This window comes from Haliotis asinina, chromosome 6, assembly GCF_037392515.1.
Source record: "Haliotis asinina isolate JCU_RB_2024 chromosome 6, JCU_Hal_asi_v2, whole genome shotgun sequence".
Taxonomy (NCBI): domain Eukaryota; kingdom Metazoa; phylum Mollusca; class Gastropoda; order Lepetellida; family Haliotidae; genus Haliotis; species Haliotis asinina.
This window is the reverse complement of record NC_090285.1, coordinates 3,565,676-3,591,642: the sequence shown is the minus strand read 5'-3', so window position 1 is coordinate 3,591,642 and position 25,967 is coordinate 3,565,676. Positions and strand designations below refer to the sequence as shown.

The window sequence follows — 25,967 nt, the reverse complement described above, 5'->3', positions numbered from 1 at the left end:
AATTCTTTAGGAAAACATTGCTGGATCATCTTGGTGAAGTTTACCGCATGAGTGTTGAGGGTATGGATGAAAGTTTGAAGCCAATCTTGTAAAACTGTTGTCTTGTCTGAAATTGTGCCACAATGCCTTACACCCAACAGTAAATCCTACAGGGTCTGTACAGTTGAGAACCGCTCAGAACAGACAACAATATACCACAACACAGTCTCACTGACCAGCTTCCTTCTTGTGTTGATGGTTTTTCAAGTTAACAGTATGAAGATTCATGAGGTACACAGAAAAACAAAGTTTTTTGGTTGATTGGCGGTGAGTTCCAATGAGACAAGTGAGGATCATCAACCCAGGCATTCAGGATATCACCTTGACAACGCTTTCCACAAGACTAGTTGTGTGCTGTTTCAAGCTGTTGGCAAATTTCAGGTGCAACAATGATATTTAGAAAATGCGTGTAATTTAATGGAATTCACAGTATTTGGGCGGAAGAGAGGTCATAAAAATATTACAGTATAAAAAATGGTGTTTCCTTACAAAAACATTGTTCCCCTCTTCTGGATACATTATTTGTACAATGGTTGATTCATGGTGTTGTACGTCTACCTTACCACAGACAGGGTTTGACATTTTGAGTCAATTAATAAATGAAATGTAAACAAATAAGACAAAATGGTGTCTACACAAAACAAAGGTTACTTAACATGATATACATAGTGTTTTGTTCGACATTTAGGGCTCACATGAAATGCAGTACCTAAACTTCTATATTCAATAGTTCTAATTTAAAATAATAAATAATACGTAAGGACTCATCCATGAATCATCATACAAGTTGATTAAAATGAATATAAAAATCAACTAACAATACACTGACAATCAATCCAACACTGAGCTCTTGAACTGGTGAGAAGGACTTCTGGAAAACCGTTGGTAAAACATTGATAACACAAGACTTTAACAACTAAACATTGCAAAAAGCTAAAAGCACTAAACAATGACATGAAAACACATTGAACACACGCTACTGGTTCTGAAACGTGTGTCAAGAACAACAATAACAAGACGAACAGTTTCCATACAAGCTCACACACTCTTTCACACATGTACGTAGTTGGGTAATTGCACTGTTGCATGCTGGGAAGGTATTATTTTCGGCGATGTTTGCGGAACCTATGGTGCCTGTAGAGAGAGGGGTGGAGGTTGGCGGCAGAGTCTCGAGGTAGCTGAGTAAGTGGAATGACTCTTTGTGACTGTTCGCTGACTTGAGATTCAGGCACCCATACATCTGGCAAACTGAAACAAAACATATATATACTAGATATATATTCATGTCATAATTTTCAATATGCTGATGATCTATTACGTGTAACACTCAAAAACTATCGAATGCCTACTGAATGTTCTAAAAGAATGTTAATAAGCTCTCATTCAAGGAGAAAAGCGAATAAAATTGAAATCTAAAACTACAAGCATATGTTGAAAGACTTCTTGAAGAACATCAGAAGTAATTAATCAAAATGCATTTCAATCACTTTCACCCTATGAGTGGGGAGAACCACTCTATATACTCTGAAGGGTAGATCTGTCAGTGCTGTGATCAAGCTGGGACAGGGGAGACCATCCTCTTATGCAGGTGAACCCACAGTTATGTCTCGCATCAGGCTAGATAATCTCATCAATACATCAGGAAGTTAGGGAGACCATCAATCAATTTCAGGAACCATCTGAACTATTTCCATCACATATACTACCCAGTATATACTGCCATGTTCTCTCTACCCCAACATAGCATTTACTCTCTATCCAGTACATAACATTTACTCTTTAGACAGTATAAAATCTGTACTCACATGTCCTCTGGGGTCCAGTGGAGTAATACTTTGATTTTTCCTGATTCTTCAGTTCGCTTTGCGATGACCTGCAACAATCATAAGTCAGTGATAACACACAAGAGACGTTCATACCTCTTGTCCATAGTACATGGTTTTCTCCCAAGCAGCAGGACACTTTCAGACACAAGCAGATGAGCAAAGTGTTAGTCCATACTTACACCCGTTGTCACTGTGATGCTGTTTGAAGGCAAACTAATTTCTTTATATATCTTTGTAAGATATCCTTTGATTTCACCAGCATTCTCTACCAAGTTACGTATCTCTCTCCCCAAAACAACTCCTGAAATTCTGTACCCGCACCCTCAACAACCCCTGCCCTCATGTATCCATAGCTCTATTGTATTCTCCTCTATCCTTCAACAACCCTTGCCGTCTGCATCCCCTACACCCCATATCCCCTGTCCCTCAACAATCCCTGCTCCTACGACCCTTTCTCTTCAACACCTCCTAGCACTACATACACTTACTCCTCCACATCCCACACCACTCTATTCCATCTCATGTCCCCCTACTTACAGCACTGTGGAATGTGACAGAGTGCGGCGGTCCCAGGATGTCTAGCTGAGTGCGCTGGGTGAGATCTTCTAACTCCTGCTGCAGTCGAGCCATGATGCAGTTGTCAAAGAAATCGCCAGTTCGAGCTGTTTGAAAAAACAAGCGAGAAGAAATAAATAAGTTGTCCAGATTACATCAATGAGTTGATTAGTCAGCCGATCACATTGGTATGATCTTGCATATCTTCACCCATAATCCCAAGAGTCTGATTGATGGGCAAGAAGTGTCTTGGTATCTGGATGATGCATCTCCTGCCTCCCACAAGATCATACAGGTTAATTTGGGTAGGACTGTGTCACAAAAAAGAGTCATGCCGTATACAACCATAGGTAAGCTGAATTTTATGGACCAAAAAAGGCAGTCGGCATACCTACAGGTTAGAGGTCATCAAACTATTTTCGTGGTGGTAAGAAAACAACATCATGTCACTTTGTGTGAAGGAATACGTGAAAGCTAATCAGTGAAGATATATGCAGTTAATTTGTTTTTGCTAGGAATTGTATTATATGCAGGGATTAAGATTACTGTGTGTAACTGTCTCATATACAGACCGTGTGTAACTGTCCCACATACAGACCGTGTGTAACTGTCCCACATACAGACAGTGTGTAACTGTCCCACATACAGACCGTGTGTAACTGTCCCACATACAGACAGTGTGTAACTGTCCCACATACAGACCGTGTGTAACTGTCCCACATACAGACCGTGTGTAACTATCTCACATACAGAATTGTACACAGCTGTGTAGACATCTCTACATCAACTCTTGGTCATTCAGTTAAAACATGAAACAAATCCTATTGCAGGGATCTGAAAAATGTAGCATCTGCAACTATTATCTTACCAAGAGAAATATACTGAGGGGAAAAAATAAGGGATCACATGAAAGCACAAGTGTTCCCTTATCTTTCTGTCCATTTAATTTCACAAGTGATCCTTTTATGTCCCCCTCAGTATAAATTGCTGCAGTGTGCCACTTTAATTGCTCTATAAATCTTAAATACACTACCATCAAAAGCTTACTCTGACTTAAAGTGCACGCGCATGCATGCACAAACACACGGTTACGTGGAAGATGAATTTCTCTACTAACTTGGGAAAACCAACTACAAACCTTTAGTAGATGGGATGCTAGAAGATCAAGCTTCAAATTGCTGAAAAGCTTGTTAATATATCACGCATGTAAACAGTGGCATTTTGATGTAAAGCCTTGTTAAGAATTTGACAATTTTCATTCAGTTTCATCATTTTTTCACATCATGGCAAAAATCTTTCCAACATTACGAATTTGTTTTACAATATCAGTCTAAGTACACTTAGTCTCAGTGTATTTCATTACACTCCATCACTGAGTCTAACAAAACCTTATGGGAGGTTGTGTCAGGTAACCTTTGAGACAGACCAATCAGAACACAGCTTACCAAATCGCGAAAGTGGTCATTCGCACATACCTTTTGAACTTTTTATCTCGAAATGGTTCGAACCCGAATGATTCCGAATGCTATATAGCATACGCTCGCTTATGGGTGATGCACACGGTGTATGTACTACCATGACAACGGTGAGTAAACAGTCGTGAAAATAGTGTTTTGAACAGTATTTAAGGGTGTCATCTTGCGGAAATATTAGCTAATGGTAACCATGTCAACAGAAACCCCAAAGCGTATATACTGCAGGTCAAATAACTGTGTTATATGCGGATTTTTCTTTGTGGAGAGATCTGTGTCAGTGACCTGAATATTTTGAAAGTCCCTCCGATCCCTAAATAGTAGCAGTTGTCTGATTGGTTAAATCTATTTAACTGTCTTGCGTTTGATTGGTCATTGGTCGGTCAAAAGCTACCTGATGCGACCTTCTACTAGGTTTGGTTAGACTCAGTGGTGGAGTGTAACGAAATACACAGAGACTGAGTTTACTTAGATTATTTACAATATATAAGTTCACGTGTCTGCATTTATGCAAGTGAGGGCAAACTTTTGATGGGTAGTATATTTAGATTCAAAACTAAGGCTATGCAACTGCACTTCAGTGTATTGCTGGGTAGTTTCTATGCACATAAAATATGATCTGTCATGGATGTGTCTTTGAGACATCTCACTATTTTTACCGCAAAAAAAAAGTTTGTTGACATATGATCATTCAGCTACAACAAACAGGTTTGTAGTGAAAGAAAATATGAAAATGTATCCATTTCCTGTCAGCCTGGGCACAATACATGAAATAGCAGTTTTGTTATGTCCTTGGAAAAAACGATTTTACTTGCCCTTTTGTTCCACATTATGTAATAGGTACTATAACATGGGGGTTCATCCGTGGACCCCAAGAAACGCGTTATGGCGAGGGATGACGGTACCGAATGAAGATTTTATGGATATCAACTTCTTTATATGAGAACACAACGTTTCGGAGTTAATGCTTACTCCTTTCATCACCTGATGAAGGAGTAAGCATTAACTCCGAAACGTTGTGTTCTCATATAAAGAAGTTGATATCCATAAAATCTTCATTCTGACCTGATGAAGGAGTAAGCATTAACTCCGAAACGTTGTGTTCTCATATAAAGAAGTTGATATCCATAAAATCGTCATTCTTATGCATTTCACTTCTAAATGCCCTTCAAAGACGTGATGACAGTACCATTTTGATCCTGCGTGTCATGGTTAGACAGTCATTATGTGACTTCATCAAGGTGTGGAGCCTCCAACATGGCAACACAGCACTGTTACTCACGAAGTTGAATGACAGGTTAACGTTAATGTCATAACTAAGTGTGAGTGAGTGAGGATTAATCACCTCATGTATGCTTACAGTGATGCAGATCAAAGACAATTTCTACTTTTGTGAAACTTTACCAGAAACTGGTGAAACTCACATGGATTTGTCGCTGACAAATTCAAAAACAAATTACAGGAAATCTGATAATATGTGCCTGGCATGCCCAAGGGATGTAACTCTTAACATCCTACATGACTGGGCCACCCATGGACCAAAGATTAAAATGAAGGAATACATCACAAAAGGAGAGATTGGTGAAAGACTCCATTGAACTGCCTGGCAGAAAATTGAAAATGAACCTTCACAAAAGAAAGGTTCTGAACAAGGACAGACTAATTGTGATTATACTGAGAAAATATCCATCATGCTGAAACTTTACTTCAAATTGAAACATTGCTGATAAATAAGAGAGGTTTATTCGTCTGTGTGCGTATGAGCACGGTGATGACCTTGGACACAGCTCTCCGTGACAGCTGGCTGTGTAGTATTATGAACAGCAGGGATTATGGTTCTAGCCGTATAATGTGACAATAACCTCTCAACTTGTGTGATAAACATCAATATTCTATATATGTCACATGATCAATACAATACAGGTCATACTGACCTAAGTAAGGGAGTGATATGCAGAGTATCTTGGCTGGAAATAGCCTTTCATTGGAAATTCAAACAGCCAGTAAATGTCATGTGTGGTGCAATGTTCACAAAGTACAACAAAGTACAAGGTTGTACATATTGTCTGAATGGGACAACAGAAAGACTTGCCTTCTCTACAGGACTGCCATGCTCATTATCACTACTATAGGATGTAACTGTTGTCAGATTTCAGAAAATCAATGTTCCATTAACACTTCACACACGATTGCTTCCGAACAGGAACAGAACATGACACCCCAGTCAGCTTCCTTTCCAATTTCGGTCAACATTAAAAAAAATAAACATGTTAAAATCATGGACCCTTTCTACTTTTGATTTGTTTATGATGTTATTCACCCATAAAGGTCTTGGCAACTAGATATTTAACAAGGAAGGCCTACTTTACAAACACTTTAATATGTACAGCCGTTGAAATATTTGAAAAACACTCTTCAATGAAAAATCTATCTATATATATATTCTTTCCCTTTATAATGAATTATTGAGGCTTTGTACCTGAAAAAAATAAACAAAACCCAATATAATAACTTAGCATCAGTAGCCTTAAGGTTAAAGTGTTTGCCTATTAACTGAAGACAGAGTTCAAATCCCAACATGGGAAAAAAAGACCCATTTCTGAAGTACACTCCCTAAGTTAGCTTGAATGTTGCTAAAAATGGGCCGAACTCTTCTCACTAAAACGCTCAGACAGGAAGAACTTAAGGTTACAAGATAGTAAAACTGTGAACAGTGTGATCAAACTAAAATTAACTGCTTATGCGTGTTAGAATTAATGCAAGGTAAGTTGTTTATATTTCCAGCGCCCGACTTCAGCAGTGGGTGACACTTGATCAACATGAGGCAACACGTTATTATCAAGTGTCACTTACTTCTTACTTCAAAACACCACTTACACTTGCACTTGTAAACAGTTGCTTTGGGGATAAGAGCTCTAGAATTATACTTGTGAAGTGGAGGCATAGTTTTAAAATCACTTTTATTGAATCAGTATTTGTTTGACTCTGCATACCACTGTCTTAATGAACATCGACATGGTTGGTTGATACTGCACTCAGTAACATTTCAGCTACGTTTTGGAATTCTGTAAATAATATAATCTAGACCAGACAATCTAGTGATCAAAAGGATGAGCATCGATCAACACAGATGGGATACAATGACATCACTGCTTATGATAATGATGGGCTGCTGAAGATCAATACTAACCCAGATCTTCAAGGGTCACACAGATGGAAACAAAACAGATAATTTATCAGCACACAGAGGCCATTCATAAGCTAAATGGAAAGAAGCAGATTTAAAATCATTCTGCCTCTACCATAGATAAAGCTATCTGGAAATTGAAGGGGTGTTGAGTATAGTTTTACACGGCTTGTACCAATATTCCAGTAATATCACTGTGGGAGACCAGAAATGGGTTTCACATATTGCACCTATGTGGAAAACTGAATCTTCAGCTTTACAAGTGGAGGATTTAACCAGTCTGTTACACCTCCACTCCAGCTCAGTGAATGAGAGAGTGAGTAAGTGAGTGAGTGTCTTTATTGTTTAACAAAGTTTTCAGCATTGGTCAAGCAATATCAAGGTTCTTGGGACACCAAAAATGGCCTTCACACATTGTACCCATGTTGGGACTCGAACCCGGCTCTTTGGGGTGATGACATTGAAAGAAGTTTCCACAAACATAAAACAGATAGCAGAGTATATATTTCAATCACTGAGACAGCCATTGACTTTTAAAAGCAGAACTCTAATTCTTTCAGATGATCAACTTCTGGTTTGAAAGAATCAGTACACCTGAACTGGAAATAACATTAGTGCTGATGACTTCAAAGACTTCAGTTGTCTTAGCCCACCCCATATCACATCAAGGTATGTTCTGCCATCACTACTCATATGAGATAAGCGGACGGGCAGGTGTAAATCATAAACCTATCAGCCATAATGACATGTTTGTCAACCTCCTGCGGGATACCAATGCTATACCACAGACTCTCTCAGCTGGTCCTAGCAAACAACCTCTCTTTACCTTCTAAATGTGCTTCAGTTAGTCTGGCCAATAAGTCTGGGTCTACAGTATTTAAGGCGACTCAGTCAATGCTATTTATATCTTTGTTTTTTGTCTATCTGTGTTGACTGGCAGTCTCACCTGCTGACAGGTGACCTCATTATACCACCCACCTTGTAATTACCTCATTATAACGCTATTATGGTAAATCCTTTGTAATGCTGTCTACTTTCAGATTGTAACAGCACAGTTCATTGAACACTAACATGTCAGTATTTTACTTGCATCTTGATGAAAACAAGCTAACAGGAGCCTGTTGGATCTTTATGAGATAATAACCAGTCAAAACTTGCTAATGAAAAGTTTTGTGCTTGTTAAAAAACTTGATAATTACAAAAATTTTGAAATTTGTTTCTTCAAAGTAGTACTGAAGAAAACTATCCATCACATACAGACAGGTGTAATTGACACCTTGCAGCGATCGCCTCACTTGGACTGATAATCTCTGCAGGGAGGGGGCCAGGAGATCAGGCAGCCTGTATCGGACAATGACACACCAACCTCACCTGTGTTCTCACCTGTGTAACTCGAGTGCCATGGACCATGATAATAAGGAGATCAATGAATAGCGGCAACCTTTCCATGTTGATGAATGATTTGTAATGCTACGATAATGAACTAACAGATGGGCAGGTGAAGTCATGACCCAGAATAATGTGAGACATATCATTCTTAGACCTCACAAATGTACATGCCACCTTTCAATGCAGTATTTTCTATACATCTGTGGTAATACAAATATGGACGTGTGTTTACAACACTTGATAGCAATGGGTAACTATATAGTAAACATTATATCAACTATCTTGCTGGTCATTGTGCTGACTCTCCATAATAGTTACCTGGACTGAGTGAGTGTGTGAGAGTGTATGTAAATAATCAGCTCTGGAACAGACAATCTGGTGATCAACAGGATGACCACCTGATCCAAGTAGCTGCCTCTTTCAAAAAGCATGGCGTGCTGAAAATCAGTTCTAACATGTCTGATATGTTGTATGATCAACTAAATTGAAAACAATCTTAAACTGATCCATATATATATAATACCGGTGCTATGAACCTCGATAAAACAGAATTTTCATTTACTTGGGCTTCAGGCTAAAATTTGGGACGGCTGTCAATGACCATGGTAGACAGTCATGACCAATATGAAACTCTTGCATGAAGCCTGTCTGTCCATGCCAATTGGCTAGAGATTTTCATGTACATTCATTCAGTTCCTGTCCCCACGGTAACAACTGTTGAAAAATGTGGTAACTGTGGGAACATGACAGGAGTATGTTTCCACTGACAACTCAGTCTTCATCCCTGCCACTTACACAGTTGCAAAGACAGTCTTCCTTCACAGTGATTTCTAGCTGCATACATCTAGAAGCATCTTACTAAATCCTGCATCAACATAGGTTGTTTGGACTTTTATGAGGCTGTTCATGATGGGTGAGGTGTCTTGAAGTTGAGATTAATGCACACACTGACTGACATACTGGCCAACCCTTGTTTTATATATGTAAGGCAAAGCAGCAGGCACCATTTATTAAACATCTATTGGAGCCGATGCACAGAGCAGACGCATAGTTCACTCAACCAAAGGTGATCAGCACCAAATAAGTCTTAAAAACAAAAACCTGCCTGGTACAAAATAGAACACTAGCAAGGCCTAAAGGGCACAATGTGTGAAGCCCGTTTTTGTTCCTTGCTGAGATGTTGGTGGAATACTGTTAAAGGCACAACAGGAAATCTCATACTCCTAGAACTGGGTGAAGATCATCTCAAGGTAAAGGCCATGTGTTTTTGTGTCATGAAAATAAGGTGACGATCACGTTCTTGATGCATAAAGTCCCTTCCTTAAAACCAGGTGAAGGTCTTGTATCTCTACTTTCCATTACTAGAAACAAGGTGAAGGTCACATTACTGGCTGCATATTTTCTTTCTTGCAAAAAGGTGAAAGTGAGTATATTCAAATGGTGTGTGTGTGTGAGTGTGTGTGTGTGTGTGTGTGTGTGTGTGTGCGTGTGCGTGTGAGCGTGTGTGCATGCGCAGCATGTGTTTGTGTTCATGTCCTTGGACCAAAGTGAAGGTCATGTATATGCAACATTCCCTTCTTGGATACTTACTTCCTTGAGGCCGCCTTCTCTTTATCTTTCGTTTCCGCAGTAATTTGGTTGGTGTGTCTTCTCGAAGTTTCTGCGTCTTCTGATTGGCTTGTGGTAGTGTATTAAAATGACTATTGACATGTCTCTCCAGTCCTGCATGAGTGGTAAACCTCTGCCCACACCCCTCCACAATACACTTGAAGGGTTTGTGTCCGCTGTGGCACACAATATGTCTAGACAGCCACGACATGGAACAGGAGGACTTGTTATACACCTTGCATCCATCCCACAGGCACACGAAAGTCTCACTCTGTTGTTGTGGATCTACATGGACCTGTCGTATATGCTCCAACATGTTTATACTAGGGTCGATTTTCACTGAGCAGTTTCTCCATCGGCATGGAATTTGTTTTTCCTCAACCTTTGTTTTACAGTTTTTGCAGTTAAGTGAGTCTTTATTGCTTGGGATGGTGATTGCTGATGGTGCAAGGAACGGATTTGGCGTGCATGACCTTGACGTGTCAGGGGTGACCTGCTCAGAACATGGGGCAGACGGCGGCTCACTGGGACTTGGCACTTCATGTTTAAGGCTGGACGTGTCTAACTCAAGATGAGCTAGTTTGATCTCTTCTATATCCTTAATTCTGGAAACACAGGAAATTAAGATATTAGAATAACAGAATAACGAAAAAAACACAGTTTGATATTAATATGAGCATACTGTATCACCATCATGGATGCAATTTATGTAAATTGTTTACAAATGTGTGTCATGCTGATTTTACGAAAAAGTCAGAGTTCATGTATCAGCAAAGACAACGAATGAATGACTTTACTTTCATGCTGCTTTAGCAATATTACCAACGGGGACACCAGAAGTGGACTTCGAACCCAAGTCTTTGGCAGGATGAGGAAACACTTTATCCACTGAGATACCCTACAGTCCCACCCAAGAGAAATTGAGAACATGGCTTCTCACAAGGGTTCAGTAAAATTAGTATGGTACACATGTTAGCACAAAACATGTAAATATAATCATTTCTGAACTACCAATCTGTTCGAGCTCTCCTTTGGAGGCAAGCACTGATCAGACCCACCACAACTGCTGAACGATGTCAACCAACTTCAGTTATGGTGTCAGTTCTCGAGTCCAACTGTACATCCAAATGACATTCAAATGACGTCAATAACGTCTTCTGGATGACGTCAACAATACACTGGTGAGTGGGATATTTGCATGAGTGCATAAACATTGTTCATGAACCCGGTTACTTCTGACCCTTAGGGTAGCAAATGGAATTAATACTACAGATATCTAACAAGGTGGAATAATTGGAGATGGTCTGATTGGTCTTTATGTTCCTGAAGTGCAATTCAGCCACTGGAGACTTTTGATGACATCAAAGGATCACCTTGTCCCTGGAGAGGAAGGTGATACTTCAGATAGCATAATGATTAGGGCTATCTTGCTTCTAATGATGTACACCTTGAGAAGATGAATCTGTTCTCAACTGAGCCTGAAGCTACACAGGCCTGGAAAACATCACCTAATAATGCTTCAAGTGTAGAGTGAGTGAGGTGGTAAGATGCCATGGACCTCTGAGATACCATGCTGTAGTTTAAGTCGGATGTCCCAATTAAACATGTTCACTCTGAGGCCTGATCCAGGAGGTGATCATGGTGCTAATATCCTTGTAATTTGAATACTTCAACACAGATTTACAGTGTTAGACACCTTTCCAAATATCCCACTAGATCACCAGTGAGTGGGCAGTAATTAGTGGTCCTGTCTGTACTTCACTGGTCCAAAATAACATTTGTAGATTTACTAAGAGTTAGAGATGAATGCCCTACATGAAAACAGTCTGCTGCTCACTGCTTGATGTCTGTGGCCGTGATGGTGCAGTACCTTTGCACCTTCTGCTACAACGTACACATGTGCCAGAGTCAAGTGCACTAAGACTATGAAAGGTTTACAAACAGATCTGACAGGTGCTAGTCTCTATTGTTGGGATTCTTTTGTACATTGATATCAGAGAGGGAATAAAAACAATGAGACACATGTACATTGATATCAGAGAGAGAATAAAAACAATGAGACACATGTACATTGATATCAGAGAGGGAATAAAAACAATGAGACACAAAACGTAAACTTGGAGATCCACCTCTGATCCTACACCACCTCTGCATGATCAAGTGAGCTACGCCTACTCCCATAGACTCAAGCCACCTTATATCAATGGTGACAGACCCACAGGACTCACAAAACATCTCTAGGACTATAATAATAAATTACAAGAACAAAGACTCTTCTATTTATAGTTCAATAACAGCAATAAAGAACCTTCAACCTTTCCAAGATATCCTAAACATACTGTCACCAGCCCTGGACTGTGGTGGTTTGGTGATGCAAGATGGGGCAGTTGTTTCCACAACTCCAGCAGGTAACTGCCGGCAATCAACGTCAGAGCTGTGATGGGCAAAGATCCTCCTCTGCTGATCAATGTAATCTAACTCCAGACAAAAGCTACCCATAAACTAGTTGGTCTTCGATACAGCTTGTCAGGTCAAGTGCTTGACGGACAAACACAGTCGCGAGGTGCTATTGACAATAGAAAACCATTTCGAAATATACAGAACAAAACAAGTGATTGATCCGGTACATTTAGGTGATATCTTCTGTAGCGAACAATATACATATGAATAACCCCAACAGCATCCAGTATCCTCTTTTGTTCATAATATTTCCATCTCGCAAATTATGAATTATTTTCAACACGAGGGAAAAGAATCTCACCTTAATCATAAATAGATTGTACGGAAAAATGTCCTTGGTAAAAAAGTACAGAGAAAAGTCCTATTATTGTGAAAATGGATTACATGGATGTTGACATTGTTATTGTAAAGAAAACAAAGTGATTATGTATAAAAGACATAACTTAAAACACTTAAGCTAACCAAGAACAAAGATATTTTAACTTTCTGTTTCAAACAACAAAAACTGTTTTCATCATGACGCAGATACTGTGCACTGACACTGTGTCAGGGAGGATATCAATCCCAGACTCTCTCCATGGCGTGGCCACCAATATTAGACTGAATAAAATTCAGGAAATGTCAGCAATTTCTTGCAAATGTATCTGTGCAAATGCAAATATTTGTCAGTTTACACACAGGCTATCAATACAAAGGGTATGCCCCTATACTACTATAGAAACCAGCAGGATAGGGACATACCATATGTATCGACAGCCCATGAATTTAAATTGTTGTATATAGGTAAAGTATTAAAAAATCTGATTAAGTTTTGTTTTAACATTTGTCATAAAAAACTGAAAGGACTTTTATATCCAGGCAAATTCAGTTTTGATGGTACTCTTTTTCAAAGGACTTCCCCTTGAACACCAACAAAATTGGCAAAAGGTTAAAAGAAAGTGAACCACAGAAGCTCGGCTTAACAAATAGTAAAGGTGGGCTAATTCAAAGTGTTAAGACAAATGATGGCATTAGCTTCCTGATTTAGTCAAACAAGTGTTCCCCAGGGTGCAGACAAAAAGGGCGAGACAGGATTCAGCATTATTTCTTTCTTCCGTTTCTTTGGATATTTGCCTTGAGATTTAGTAAAACAAGTTATATGACAAGCCGTGACTTGGGCCTTTTCTACACTGACATCTCAGCACTGTCCTATGTCCATGAGAATTCACGTTACTTTAATAAGGTACACTACAACCATGACTGCTCTGTATGCCCATGACAAATCAGTAAAGACAAATTGACAACTACATTTTTAATCACCAATAAAAACAGTTTCAATGTCAATACAATGTAGAAGAGAAGTTTGTTGGATTCAAACTGAAGACAAACCGCACAAGAAGCATTTTCACAATGCCTGATGTATATTTTTGTATGTTTTAGTGAGTCGATGGCAAGCGTGAAGGAAGAACTGAGGTGAACATTCATGTCTGTGATAGTAAAGATGGAGTCAGGTCTTCCAGACTTGGGATGCAGGGAAATATTGACTGTGCCAATCACAAAACACATGAATAATAGATTCACTTTGTGACAAGACAATGATCCCAGTGTTAGGATTGAGACAATCTTGCCTTTACATGTAATACAGCACCAATTGGAAACGCTTCCATGCACACAAACCTCCTGGAAATGCTTCATATATGACTGTGGCAAACCTATTAACCTTACAACTATTGCTGTTAAGTGAAACTGATTTTTGGAAATACCACAAAGTATGTTACCAAATGACAAACTGTACAATAATACCTTTAAATTAGAATTATTTTCATACTGTTATTTATTTCTGAATTCTTACAAATTTCTTTTTCAAAGAATCACTTGGTTGTGGAAGTGATGCCATCTGTCCATAGCAAAATAATTTGCTGAAATTTTGCGATACAAACTCAGTTTACTCATCACAATAATTGTTTGATTATTCTCTAATTTAATACTGCACAACATTCTAGCTACAGGGTGGTAGCTGGTAGATAATAAGTTTTGGATCAGTCAGTCTAGTGCTCAGATTACGGCCACGTATCACCAAGTTTGTGAGTCTGACAACGCAATCCTATGTTAGTGTTCTGGTTAGAGAGGTAACAATACATCGAACTATTGACACACTGGAATTATTGAGCCTCTGAGAGCAACTAATCGATTGAACTAAAAACTACTGATGCATTGATAGTATGTGTGACTATTGATAGTTTAGTAACTGACTTCTGTGGATAAATGTGCAGAGCAAGATACAGGAAGTACCAGATTCCTTTGCTTTGATTTAGAGTTATCTGCCCCTCCTACCACTTAAACTAAACTTGAACTGGGTTCCACTTTTCATGTCAGTTATTAAAAGAGACTGAACTACTTCACCTTGTTTTAATTTCATATAAATTATACACCACTTTATGAAATGACTTGAGATGAGATAATTCAAGGAGAAAAAATACTATTTCCATACCACTGCAACAGCTGGTCACAATAGGTGTTTCCCTTTCAATGGTCACCTACTCTCTGAAATGAACATATTGTACTGAAAAAAGTTCTCTGTGAAAGGTATTAAAATGAAAGACTTCATTTCCAGACTTGCTACATTTTCTAGCAATACTTGCATGGGCTTTCTCGGTTATATTAGCTTCAGGGTCTTTACTATAGTCACCCCTAGTTCTGGAGTGTTATTTGGGCAATCAGGTTATGGCCATGTATCAACCCAGTTTCTGACCACCCAATCCTATTGGCTGACAACAAGCTCAGGTTTGTCCAGGTCTAGGATCTGTGAGAGTACACTAAGTACCAAGTACATATATTTGATGCAGCTCTGGAGACAATGAGACAGTCTTGACAGAATCCATGTTGGTGCTGCTGTAATATTGATGGTGTGACTCACGATGGTCCTCATGGTTTTGAGCTACCAAGGTTCCACTGCACAGACGTTAGGAAATACAACTAGGTGCAATCATTACTATGTGCTTGGGGGGCATGTTGCACAGTGAACATATAGAGTTGGAGTTGGTTTTTAATGTCAGTTTCCTTTCAATGATATTGACAAAGCTATTTTCTACTGCTATAATTCAGGCTGATTCCCAGGTTGTGGGGTTTCAGTGGTCATGTAACAGTGTTGTGAGGCATGTGTTAGTTTCATGTTGTGTTATGTGAGGTTTCTTTTAGTACTGTGTGAATATTTTGTTATGTGCTTTATTAGTGTGGTGAGGCTGGTGTGTGAGTGTTCTGATAGTGCTGCATGCTTTATAAGTCTTGTAAGGCTGGTGTGTGAGTGTTCTGATAGTGCTGCATGCTTTATAAGTCTTGTAAGGCTGGTGTGTGAGTGTTCTGATAGTGCTGCATGCTTTATAAGTCTTGTAAGGCTGGTGTGTGAGTGTTCTGATAGTGCTGCATGCTTTATAAGTCTTGTAAGGCTGGTGTGTGAGTGTTCTGATAGTGTTGTGTGCTTTATAAGTCTTGTAAGGCTGGTGTGTGAGTGTTCTGATAGTGCTGCATGCTTTATAAGTCTTGTAAGGCTGGTGTGTGAGTATTCTGATAGTGCTGCATGCTTTATAAGTCTTGTAAGGCTGGTGTGTGAGTGTTCTGATAGTGCTGCATGCTTTATAAGTCTTGTAAGGCTGGTGTGTGTTGTTCTGTTGGTGCTGCATGCTTTATAAGTCTTGTAAGGCTGGTATGTGTTGTTCTGTTGGTGCTGTGTGATTTATGTCTTGTAAAGCTTGTGTGTGTTGTTCTGTTGGTGCTGTGTGCTTTATAAGTGTGGTGAGGCTGGTGTGTGAGTGTTCTGTTGGTGCTGCGTGCTTTGTAAGTTAGGTTTATGTTGTCAGGGTGTGGTGTGCATGTTCTTTTAGTGTTGTTTGGGTATTGTGTGAGATGTTAGTGTTCTGTGAGTCCTATATTAAGCGTTGTGTGCTCTATTACTGTTATGTGACTGTTGTGTGAATGTACACACATAAACTGTCCAAATCATTAGTTAAAAGGACCACATCATATGAGCACACCAGTTCATATTCTTTTTAAAGATTATTTACCGTTAATCTGGTTTAACTCAAACAACATGTTCCTATTTCAAAAGAGACAACATCAAACAATGAATGGATAAATGAATGAATGCTAAATACAGCCATTGATGTTGGTTGGTATGATCCAGAGAAACCCTTGAGACAATCCCTTGACCCACTGTCAACTGTAATGGGGGCAGTAACCTCAAATATGATTAAAGGTAAATAAAATACAAAATATCATCCAATAGCAAACACATAAATAACATATGCAGAATAAACCATCCTTCACACATGAAGAAGTCTGACAAGATGTGCCAGTGAGATATAACGAATGTGTTAAAAGCACTTGTGACTTGTTCAATACAATTATGAAAGGTCATTTCAAGTTGCAAGAGGATATATAAGAAACTGTCAATTTTTTAACATATTTTATGTCAAAGTACTTATTTTCTTTCTTGCAAAAAAATTTTTTAAAAAATCAAAGGTATTAGGGTAACAAATACTGATTCTGAGTTAAAACCGAAACTGTTCTAATCCAACTGATAGATCTAAAAAAAACCCAAAAAAACACTGTAGGGAACACGCTTTGAAGCAAATTAAACTGACTAGCTGTAATTAGGACTCAACATTACATTGGTCAATAACATAAATAAAGAACCATATGTGACTTTTTTTCTGTGCTGGAGAATGTGCAGCATACACATGTAAGCCCACATCCTCGACCCACATAAACCGAAAGAGATCTTCACCCACATGTGTGCCTGCATGTATGCTCAACCCAACGACATCAATTATGACAAGCATACTGATAGAAACAATCAAGTGCTTACATGCAGTCACAACTGTAATTCCTGTGATGGGAACGCCACTTAAATAATCTGCATTATTTCTAACAAACGTATCTAATTTCAACAGATCACTGTTTTTGGGCATCAAATATGTGAAGAGAAAAAAAATAGCCCTGCACTTCCTCGAGGTTGGGCGACAATGCCCTGCCTGTAGTCGGTGAGCATTTCCTTGTTTGATTCCTCACACAGCATAACAAAATGTGAGGTCACCAAGGGTTGGCATCTCTCACGATGCCTTTCATACTACAGAGGGCCCTTTAAACTATTGCTGGGCTAATCTGAACAATGCCTTAGCAAGTCGAGTCTGCAGTCGCGTCTCCAGTCCGAACACAGTGTAATCAGATTGGAGACTGTTTTCTGGCGGTAATGCCAAAACCTGTCAATATAATGTACAGAGATTTGTAGCGATTCTCTTCCAAGCTTCACTTTATGCTTTTTGTCGGCTTTTTCTCCCTGCAGCTTATGTCAAGCCCTGAAGTGTGTCATGTCTATATATATACAATTACCTACAGACAAACTGGGTCATATGTTGACAAGGAGAGATAGGGTTATACCTCATAGTCAGCCATGTGTTGGTCTTGCATGTTACGACATTTATAACATGATTACCGTCTGTCCTAGATACCTGTCCTTCTGCCAGTCCTCTCCCATCAGACCGACCACACTGGAAGCAATTGGATGATTACAAAACTCTCCAGCCATAATTACCTTTGTGGTGGGCTGTGTCGGTAGAATCGCAGCTACTTCCTCCTTCATCTTATGTACTCTACATGATTGCGAGGCAGTAGATGTGCAATCTGACAGCCAGAGCACCAGTATACAACTATAAAGATCTACTAAATCACTATCAAGGAGTTTGAAGGTGCCAATGTTCATCACAATGTCCTGTCACCAATCTCAACCAAACTCTTAAATTCAAACTTATTAAACATGATAAATAATTAAATTGTAATTTGATTTTCGTTACTTATGACACAGCTTCTCTTTTAAACTTTATAAAAAAAAGTTCATTCCTATACAGGGAGTTTTTCTTCCAGAAAATACAAGTCTCACAACAATTATTGTGCATATAATTGTTATCTATTACACACGCTCCATTTTTAACTTTATCTAGTATAAAATATGGATTATTTCTTCCAAAAAATATACTCTCATAATAATTATTGTACAGATATCAGAGTCTGTAAATAAAAACAAGAAATGTTTTTATTGTGTCATAGCCATATTGCACAAATTAACTCGGTAGATTTATGGAATACTTACAAAAACATTAACTGCACAAAAATATCAAAATTTGGTATACAAATTTTGCATAACAACTTACCATGCCATAGATTTGCCCAGAAACAATATTGTTAACTTTGAGTTAGTGACAGCCAGAACTTCAATGGATACCGTGAGGATATGACCAAGTAGATGCTCAAGACATTCATAAATTGTCCTTTCTAGGCAATACCATATGTTAGAAAAATATAGTTCTGAATCCAATGGTTTGTGTGCAGTTTGTTTAGTTGTTCAGAATTTGCTTTCCTGACAGAAATTCATAAGCTTTCATGTGCTGGACTATAAATATAAAGTTTATTTGCCTTCAAGGCCACACTCATTAATAAAGATTCTGTTACACTTCAGACCTTTCTAAATGAGGCATCAAAATTCAAGGTCTTTTCAAATCTGCATAAAACCTGTCTAAGATATAAAAAAAGACTGTTCACAGTTTGACATTAAGAGACATAAATGTAGTTAAACACATGCAAATTTGTGAATGAAATAATGCTTGTCAGTTCTAGTTATACCTATATGAAAAGGACACCTTGTATGGCTCTCCCTGATTATCACATAAATATCTTTGATAGTGAGCTGTATGAAAGTTCCTTCCCGGTCTGAGTGAGTGAGTATGGTCGTATACCACTTTTAGCAATGCTCCAACAATGTCACAGCAGAGAACACCACAAATAGGCTCACATGTTGTACCCATGTGGGGGCCATGTGGGGAATTGAACCCAGGTCTTCAGCATGACGAGCGGACACATTAACCACTAGGCTACCCCACCTCTACCTTTTAGTTTGATTCCTTGGCAGTAGCAGTGAATGGTTAATATGAACTCCATCTGTAATGACTCGTAAAACCAAGAAAGGTCTGACAGCTCATTGTAGTTTGAGTACTGCAAATGTAAACTGCCACGGAATACTTTGTTAATGTATCTGTCGGAAACATTCATAAATGTGTACTTTTGATACAAATGTTGACAACTGTTTCTGCAAATGTTAATAAAAGTGTGGACTATTATGATATGTGTTAGCAAAAGAGCACATTGCTGATGGAGTTGTTCACTGTGGACTGATATTACCAAACTGAAAGTTAATAACTGTGGATAGCTGTTGCCTGTGTTAACAAATATGTCTGTTCTTACCAAAGTTGACAACTGTGGACTGATATTACCAAACTGAAAGTTAATAACTGTGGATAGCTGTTGCCTGTGTTAACAAATGTGTCTGTTCTTATCAAAGTTGACAACTGTGGACTGATATTACCAAACTGAAAGTTAATAACTGTGGACAGCTGCTGCCTGTGTTAACAAATGTGTCTGTTCTTACCAAAGTTGACAACTGTGGACTGATATTACCAAACTGAAAGTTAATAACTGTGGATAGCTGTTGCCTGTGTTAACAAATGTGTCTGTTCTTACCAAAGTTGACAACTGTGGACTGATATTGCCAAATTTACAGTTAACAACTATGGATAACTGCAGCCAAAGTTAGCAACTGTTAGCTGTTGATGCTACGGTTAACAAAAGCATGCACTATTGTTGTGACTGGTGTTAACAAATGCATGCAGTGTTATTGTAACTACTGCAGACTCTGTATGAGTTGAACATACAGTAAACCTTCTATCTGCTTCTGAATCTTGTTTGCCCATCCCTCCTTCTGACAACTGATTTCACTAATTTTTTTTTCAACATGTGCAAATATAGATGGCTTCTACCAAATGGCTCTTGTGAATAACAGGGTCTAGCTGGCTCACGGCTCCCTCCTTATTCAAGTGTTTGTATAACATGAACAATAATAAAAAAATTGATGCGTGCAAACCTTTGCCTTTAAATGTGAACACAGATTTTGTTTGTTAAACTACAATGTTCAACAATCTCCAGTTTGGTGAGTCTAAAACAGGTTTTTAATATCAGACAAAATTACTGAGCTTCCTCTTATTAATATCAGTATCTCATTAAATATTTTCATCAAACCTAAAATTCCTGCAACAACATGTCGTTAAAAATGAACTTAAGATTAATATTTAGTTTTCACTATGCTTAAGATATAGAAAATTATCTTTTTAAAGCTGAAATCTCATATACATTATACATTTGACTTTCCTCACACAAGTAGAGAAGGTATTGGGTTACTGTCTGCAGGTTTCCTTTTCAAGTGCCCTTATGTTTCTTGCAAATATGATCTTATTCTTAATACATATGTAAATTAAATGTTTTAAACTGTAATAATGCACAAATATGAACAGTTCTAAAAACTCACTACGATTAAACACAATATCTTTGTACTTAATGTTAACATGTCTTGATCTGAAACAGTGCAAATTCTTTTTTTTTTCCAAAATTGTGTGGCAAGGGCAAAAACTTGAAAACCATATGCACCTGCATGAATATAAATATGAACTCATGGTGCTCATGTTAAAGAATGTCATATACCACCAACATTAACTTCAGCCCCAAACGAATGGTACTGAATACATTTTATTATCACTGAACTATGAATTACATCATAAGAAGTTTGTCATCAGGCCATTTGTCTTAGAATGACAAGCCGTCCTTTACGTGAATCATTAACATAGGACGGACTAAACCCCTTCAGACCTGACAGACCTACTAATTCAAGATGACGACAATAGTTGTTAGGAAAATATTACCCAAATCAGACAGTTATGGTGGTTATGTCAAGGTGGTTGTGCAGTAAGTGTGAAGTATGGTGCTACAGCTGTCGTTGCCGACATACACAGCCAGTTCCCAGCCATCAACATCAGCTGTCACACCGCCAACATGCAGAATGTAGTTCTGGTGTAAAACCTTTGCTGCAAACTACCATATGTTTACAACTGATCAAGTCAAGATGTCCAGTAATTGTCATATGCAAATCACATAGTAGGTCTCAGTCAAGATGTGATCATGTCTAATATTGCAGGAGTAATTTTCCTTACTTGAATACTCTCAGCAGTAACTTGTAAGGCAACATTAAAGAAAAAACTATTAAAACCAATTGCCTCACAACGTAAACTCAAAGGACACCTAAGTCAACAAGATGAAACATTTCAAAATAACATCAAGAATCGATTATGTTTCCATGTATCAATGAGCTTCCTAGGGGTCTCAGTAATGCATGAGAACTACATGTATCATGGCATTACTTACTGATACTGTGATAGGACCTGGGGTTTTGTAAAAGACAATATCATGGCATTACTTACTGATACTGTGATAGGACCTGGGGTTTTGTAAAAGACAATATCACGGCATTACTTACTGATACTGTGATAGGACCTGGGGTTTTGTAAAAGACAATATCATGGCATTACTTACTGATACTGTGATAGGACCTGGGGTTTTGTAAAAGACAATATCATGGCATTACTTACTGATACTGTGATAGGACCTGGGGTTTTGTAAAAGACACTACCAATCAAAAGTTTAGACTCACTTGTGTAAATGTAGCCATTTACTTCTGTTAGTCCCTTGAAAGACAAAACTACTTTTGCCCATGTCCATTCTGTATAAGTGTGCATATTTCTGATATCTAAAAACATGCCTTATCATACACAGTAAGACTGGACTCACTAATATACAAATTCAGGACTCAATTACAGGTATTGATGCTATCAGTATCTGGACGGTGGTTGGTTGATGACACCTTGTACATATTGAAGAAACAAACACACCAACAGTGATTCTGTCATCATTTAACGCAGCAATCAGCAATATGACAGGTATATGCCAGCAGTCACCACATGATTGGGTCTGACCAGGACAATCCTCCTCCTCACCCTCTCCTCCTGATACACCAACTGAGTCAGTCACTGGCTGCATATCAGAATGTTTCAGTTGGTGAGTGAGTGACGGTAATATGTTCATCGTTGCTTTAAACAATATTCCAGTTAAATGGCCTGTGAGGTAGCTCGGGGAGAGATACGAAAGTCATAGCCATGTACAATGGTGCAGACAACGCTAGAAACTTGAACAATTTATTAGAGGTATCAGGTGTTCATGCTCGACAAAATGTGTCATCTTTGACTTGGCCACTTGTCCTTGTGTCCAAAGTTACAAGTGAAAATAATTAGGTTATTAACTACTGACAACTCAGAACAGACACAAACCCCTGGACACTGCCGTCACAAATCTAAAGGGAACATTCATTGTATTTTTAGATCACTGTATCTATCTAAGCTAAGCTAAGCTAAGCTAAGCTAAGCTAAGACATTTATTGCATAATATTCCATTAAGGAACAGTGGCAATATTCTATAAACTACAGATATATGAACATAAAAGGTACAAAGATATAGAAATACACATAGATGATCCTTATCATAACGGTTAGACGACAGATGCTACATAAGCAAGGTATATAATGAATCACAGTAACAAGACATACAACATAATGTGTACAATAATGGCAGAATCAAGTAGTCTTCTATGTTTATTTGAAGTTATACATATGTATTTCTGTACTATTAGATTCATTATTTTTAAACATGAGGCTAAATTTTGCTGTTGCAAAACTTTAAATATATAATTTCGAGATGAAAGGGAATTAAATAAGTAGCAACTTATTTCTGAATATTCAGAACAACACATGAAACAGTGCTGTTCATCTTCAAGGACTGAGCACTGATTACAGAGATGGTCTTGTTCTCCTACCTAGTTCAGTTAGTATCTTTATAGAGAATTTCACTCTTGTCAATACTTCTAACAGGTTATCATCGTAAGAGTGATAACAATAATGGCAACTTCAAATGTATCTCCTTACATTCCACTGTCTCCAGCTGTTTCACACCTTCTAGAAAAATTAACATCTGAGACAAACAAAGTCCTGAAGCATTTTGACAGTAACAAGATGTTTCAATCATAATCTCATTCTTGACAAACTGTCCAATAAACTTGGCCTAAATCCAGTCATCAATGATGACCTTTGTGTGACCTAGGCAAGGTCCGAGGTCATGGCAATATAAACACCACCTTGTGGCATGGCTTTGTCTGCTGCTGCTTCTGAGGAAGTGATAGCCTAAGGACCCTGTCTCAGGCTGAGCATTACAAGGTATGACAGTAACACAACCAAGTAATGACTGTAATACTGCATATGTGTAACAAAAATGGCACACACCCAACAGCTTGATATAATACCGACAGCATCTATGCCTAGATCCCGTGTAATAAACATTTCACACTGTAACGCAAGTACACATTCTATTATACATGTTGCAACCAAACATTGCATTTACATATCTTTGTTCCTCATATATATTTGAAGCTGGTAGAATATTGCCACTGTTCCTCAATGGAATGCTATGCAATAAAATATCTTATGTTATCTTATATAAAGTTAGTAAAATACCAGTCATTTATGTAAGTTGCACCCGGTTTCACAACCTGTCCACTGATAGATTCCATGGCATTAATAAAACAATTTTCAGTTTTTCAGTGGACTTGATGTAAGGAAATGTAAGAGAATTCCCTCAATTTCCATTTCTCGTGAAGTCAAAAACTCACCACTTTATAACGTTTTCATGTGACACTTCTGTTAATTGCATCCATGTACACTGGTACCTATCAAAGAAACTATTTCTAATTATTTGGATCATTTAACTGGTTTGTTTAAGTTTAAAACTGCGAATCCTCTGTGATGTTTTGCTTCATGAAACAGGCACAGAACATCCAAATGAGAACATGTCACATGTATAATCAAATTAAATTGGCCATGTGTTATCCAACATTCCCAGTTCACCTGGTACCATTGATAAATACCCTGGTACCATTGACAAATACCCTGGTACCATTGATAAATACCCTGGTACCATTGATAAATACCCTGGTACCATTGACAAATACCCTGGTACCATTGATAAATACCTTGGTACCATTGATAAATACCCTGGTACCATTGATAAATACCCTGGTACCATTGACAAATACCCTGGTACCATTGACAAATACCCTGGTACCATTGACAAATACCCTGGTATCATTGATAAATACCCTGGTACCATTGACAAATACCTTGGGTCTATCTAGGCCAACAGCTTCATTTCAGCTCTGCTCCAGATGATCCGAAAACAAGCCATAGATCCAGTCACATAATACTGAAGAGAAATGCTGTGGTATGTTAGTGATAACACAGAAGGAGAAGGGGGACATCACTTGCGAAATGTAGCACATTGAATGAGCCTAAGACATTTGTCTTAATATAATGGAGACATAATCCCTGGGTGATAGAGAATGGTTATCCAAGAGTAGAATCAAATTCTAAATATGCTTCAGATTACAAAAGACCCCTCAGATTACAAGTACAATAGAAACCCCCAGATTACAAGTACAACAGACTCTCCAGATTACAAGTACAACAGACTCCCTAGATTACAAGTACAGTAGACTCCCCTGATAGATATGCTTTCAACAATTAATTCCTAGTTTCCACCAATTGAGTCTTGAGCGATACAAACGTCAGAGTGATGCTCTGCAACTTAACCACATGTATACAATTAGTTGTAAGGAGGGTACCTCGAACAAACCCAGATTTGTACTTGGTTGTTTTTTTCATTCTTAAGTAATGAGAAAAGGCACCAGTGTTGAGATACTACTGATACCATCTCAGGTTTGGTGAGTCGAGATCCACTAGTCCCTACAGTATGGACACATGTAATAAGTATTATAGTCTCTTAACCATATGATTTTCCATTCCTTAAAGTACATGCCTGACTGAAACACTCTAAATTCATTGAGTCTAGATTTACTCTTGGTTCAGGTTCTGATATTCCTGTGTCACTGGCCAACTTTTCCATTTCTATTAGCTGCTTGTTTTTGTCAGAATCTGATATGTTCTGAGACTAAACATTAGTGTAGGACCTATCATCTCATCTGGGTTCTCACAGAACCTATTCCTGTGGTTAAACACAGGTCTGTTTCAACACTGTCTGTATCAACACTGTCTGTATCAACACTGTCTGTGATGATTTAGTCCAAATATAAACATACACTGAAACAAAGCTACAAACATGAAATGATGTTTGTTTACCTGCAACCTGGTAGTGATAGCAACAGGTTCTAATGGTTTGTATATTGCCTAAGAGAACAATACAAGCCGTACAAAGTACAAGGAAGTCAGTCAGCAGTGTTATAGCCCACCAGGAAGTATATCACACAGTGTACCAATCATTTCGCTCTAGTAGCTACATAACACCATGGTATACAGGACAGAGATATGGAATACCACAAAAGTAATTGAAAACAAATGTACAGAATAAATATTCTTACTAACAAATCGGCCAGATAAAACAGATATAGAAGAATAAAAC

General features: G+C 38.3%; 1 protein-coding gene across 1 annotated transcript in view; it reads right to left on the bottom strand.

Moving 5' to 3' along the window:
* Positions 1-1,056: 1,056 nt before the first annotated feature.
* The window catches only part of LOC137286333 (zinc finger protein aebp2-like), a 52,902-nt gene continuing 27,991 nt past the window's right edge, over positions 1,057-25,967 (bottom strand). Inside the window, exons 2-5 of the mRNA XM_067818123.1 lie at positions 10,059-10,681; positions 2,403-2,527; positions 1,845-1,912; positions 1,057-1,287 (exon numbers count right to left, since the gene is read on the bottom strand). Of these exons, the coding sequence (XP_067674224.1) occupies positions 1,140-1,287; positions 1,845-1,912; positions 2,403-2,527; positions 10,059-10,681 (964 nt within the window). The 3' untranslated portion in view covers positions 1,057-1,139. The remainder of the gene's footprint in view (positions 1,288-1,844; positions 1,913-2,402; positions 2,528-10,058; positions 10,682-25,967) is intronic.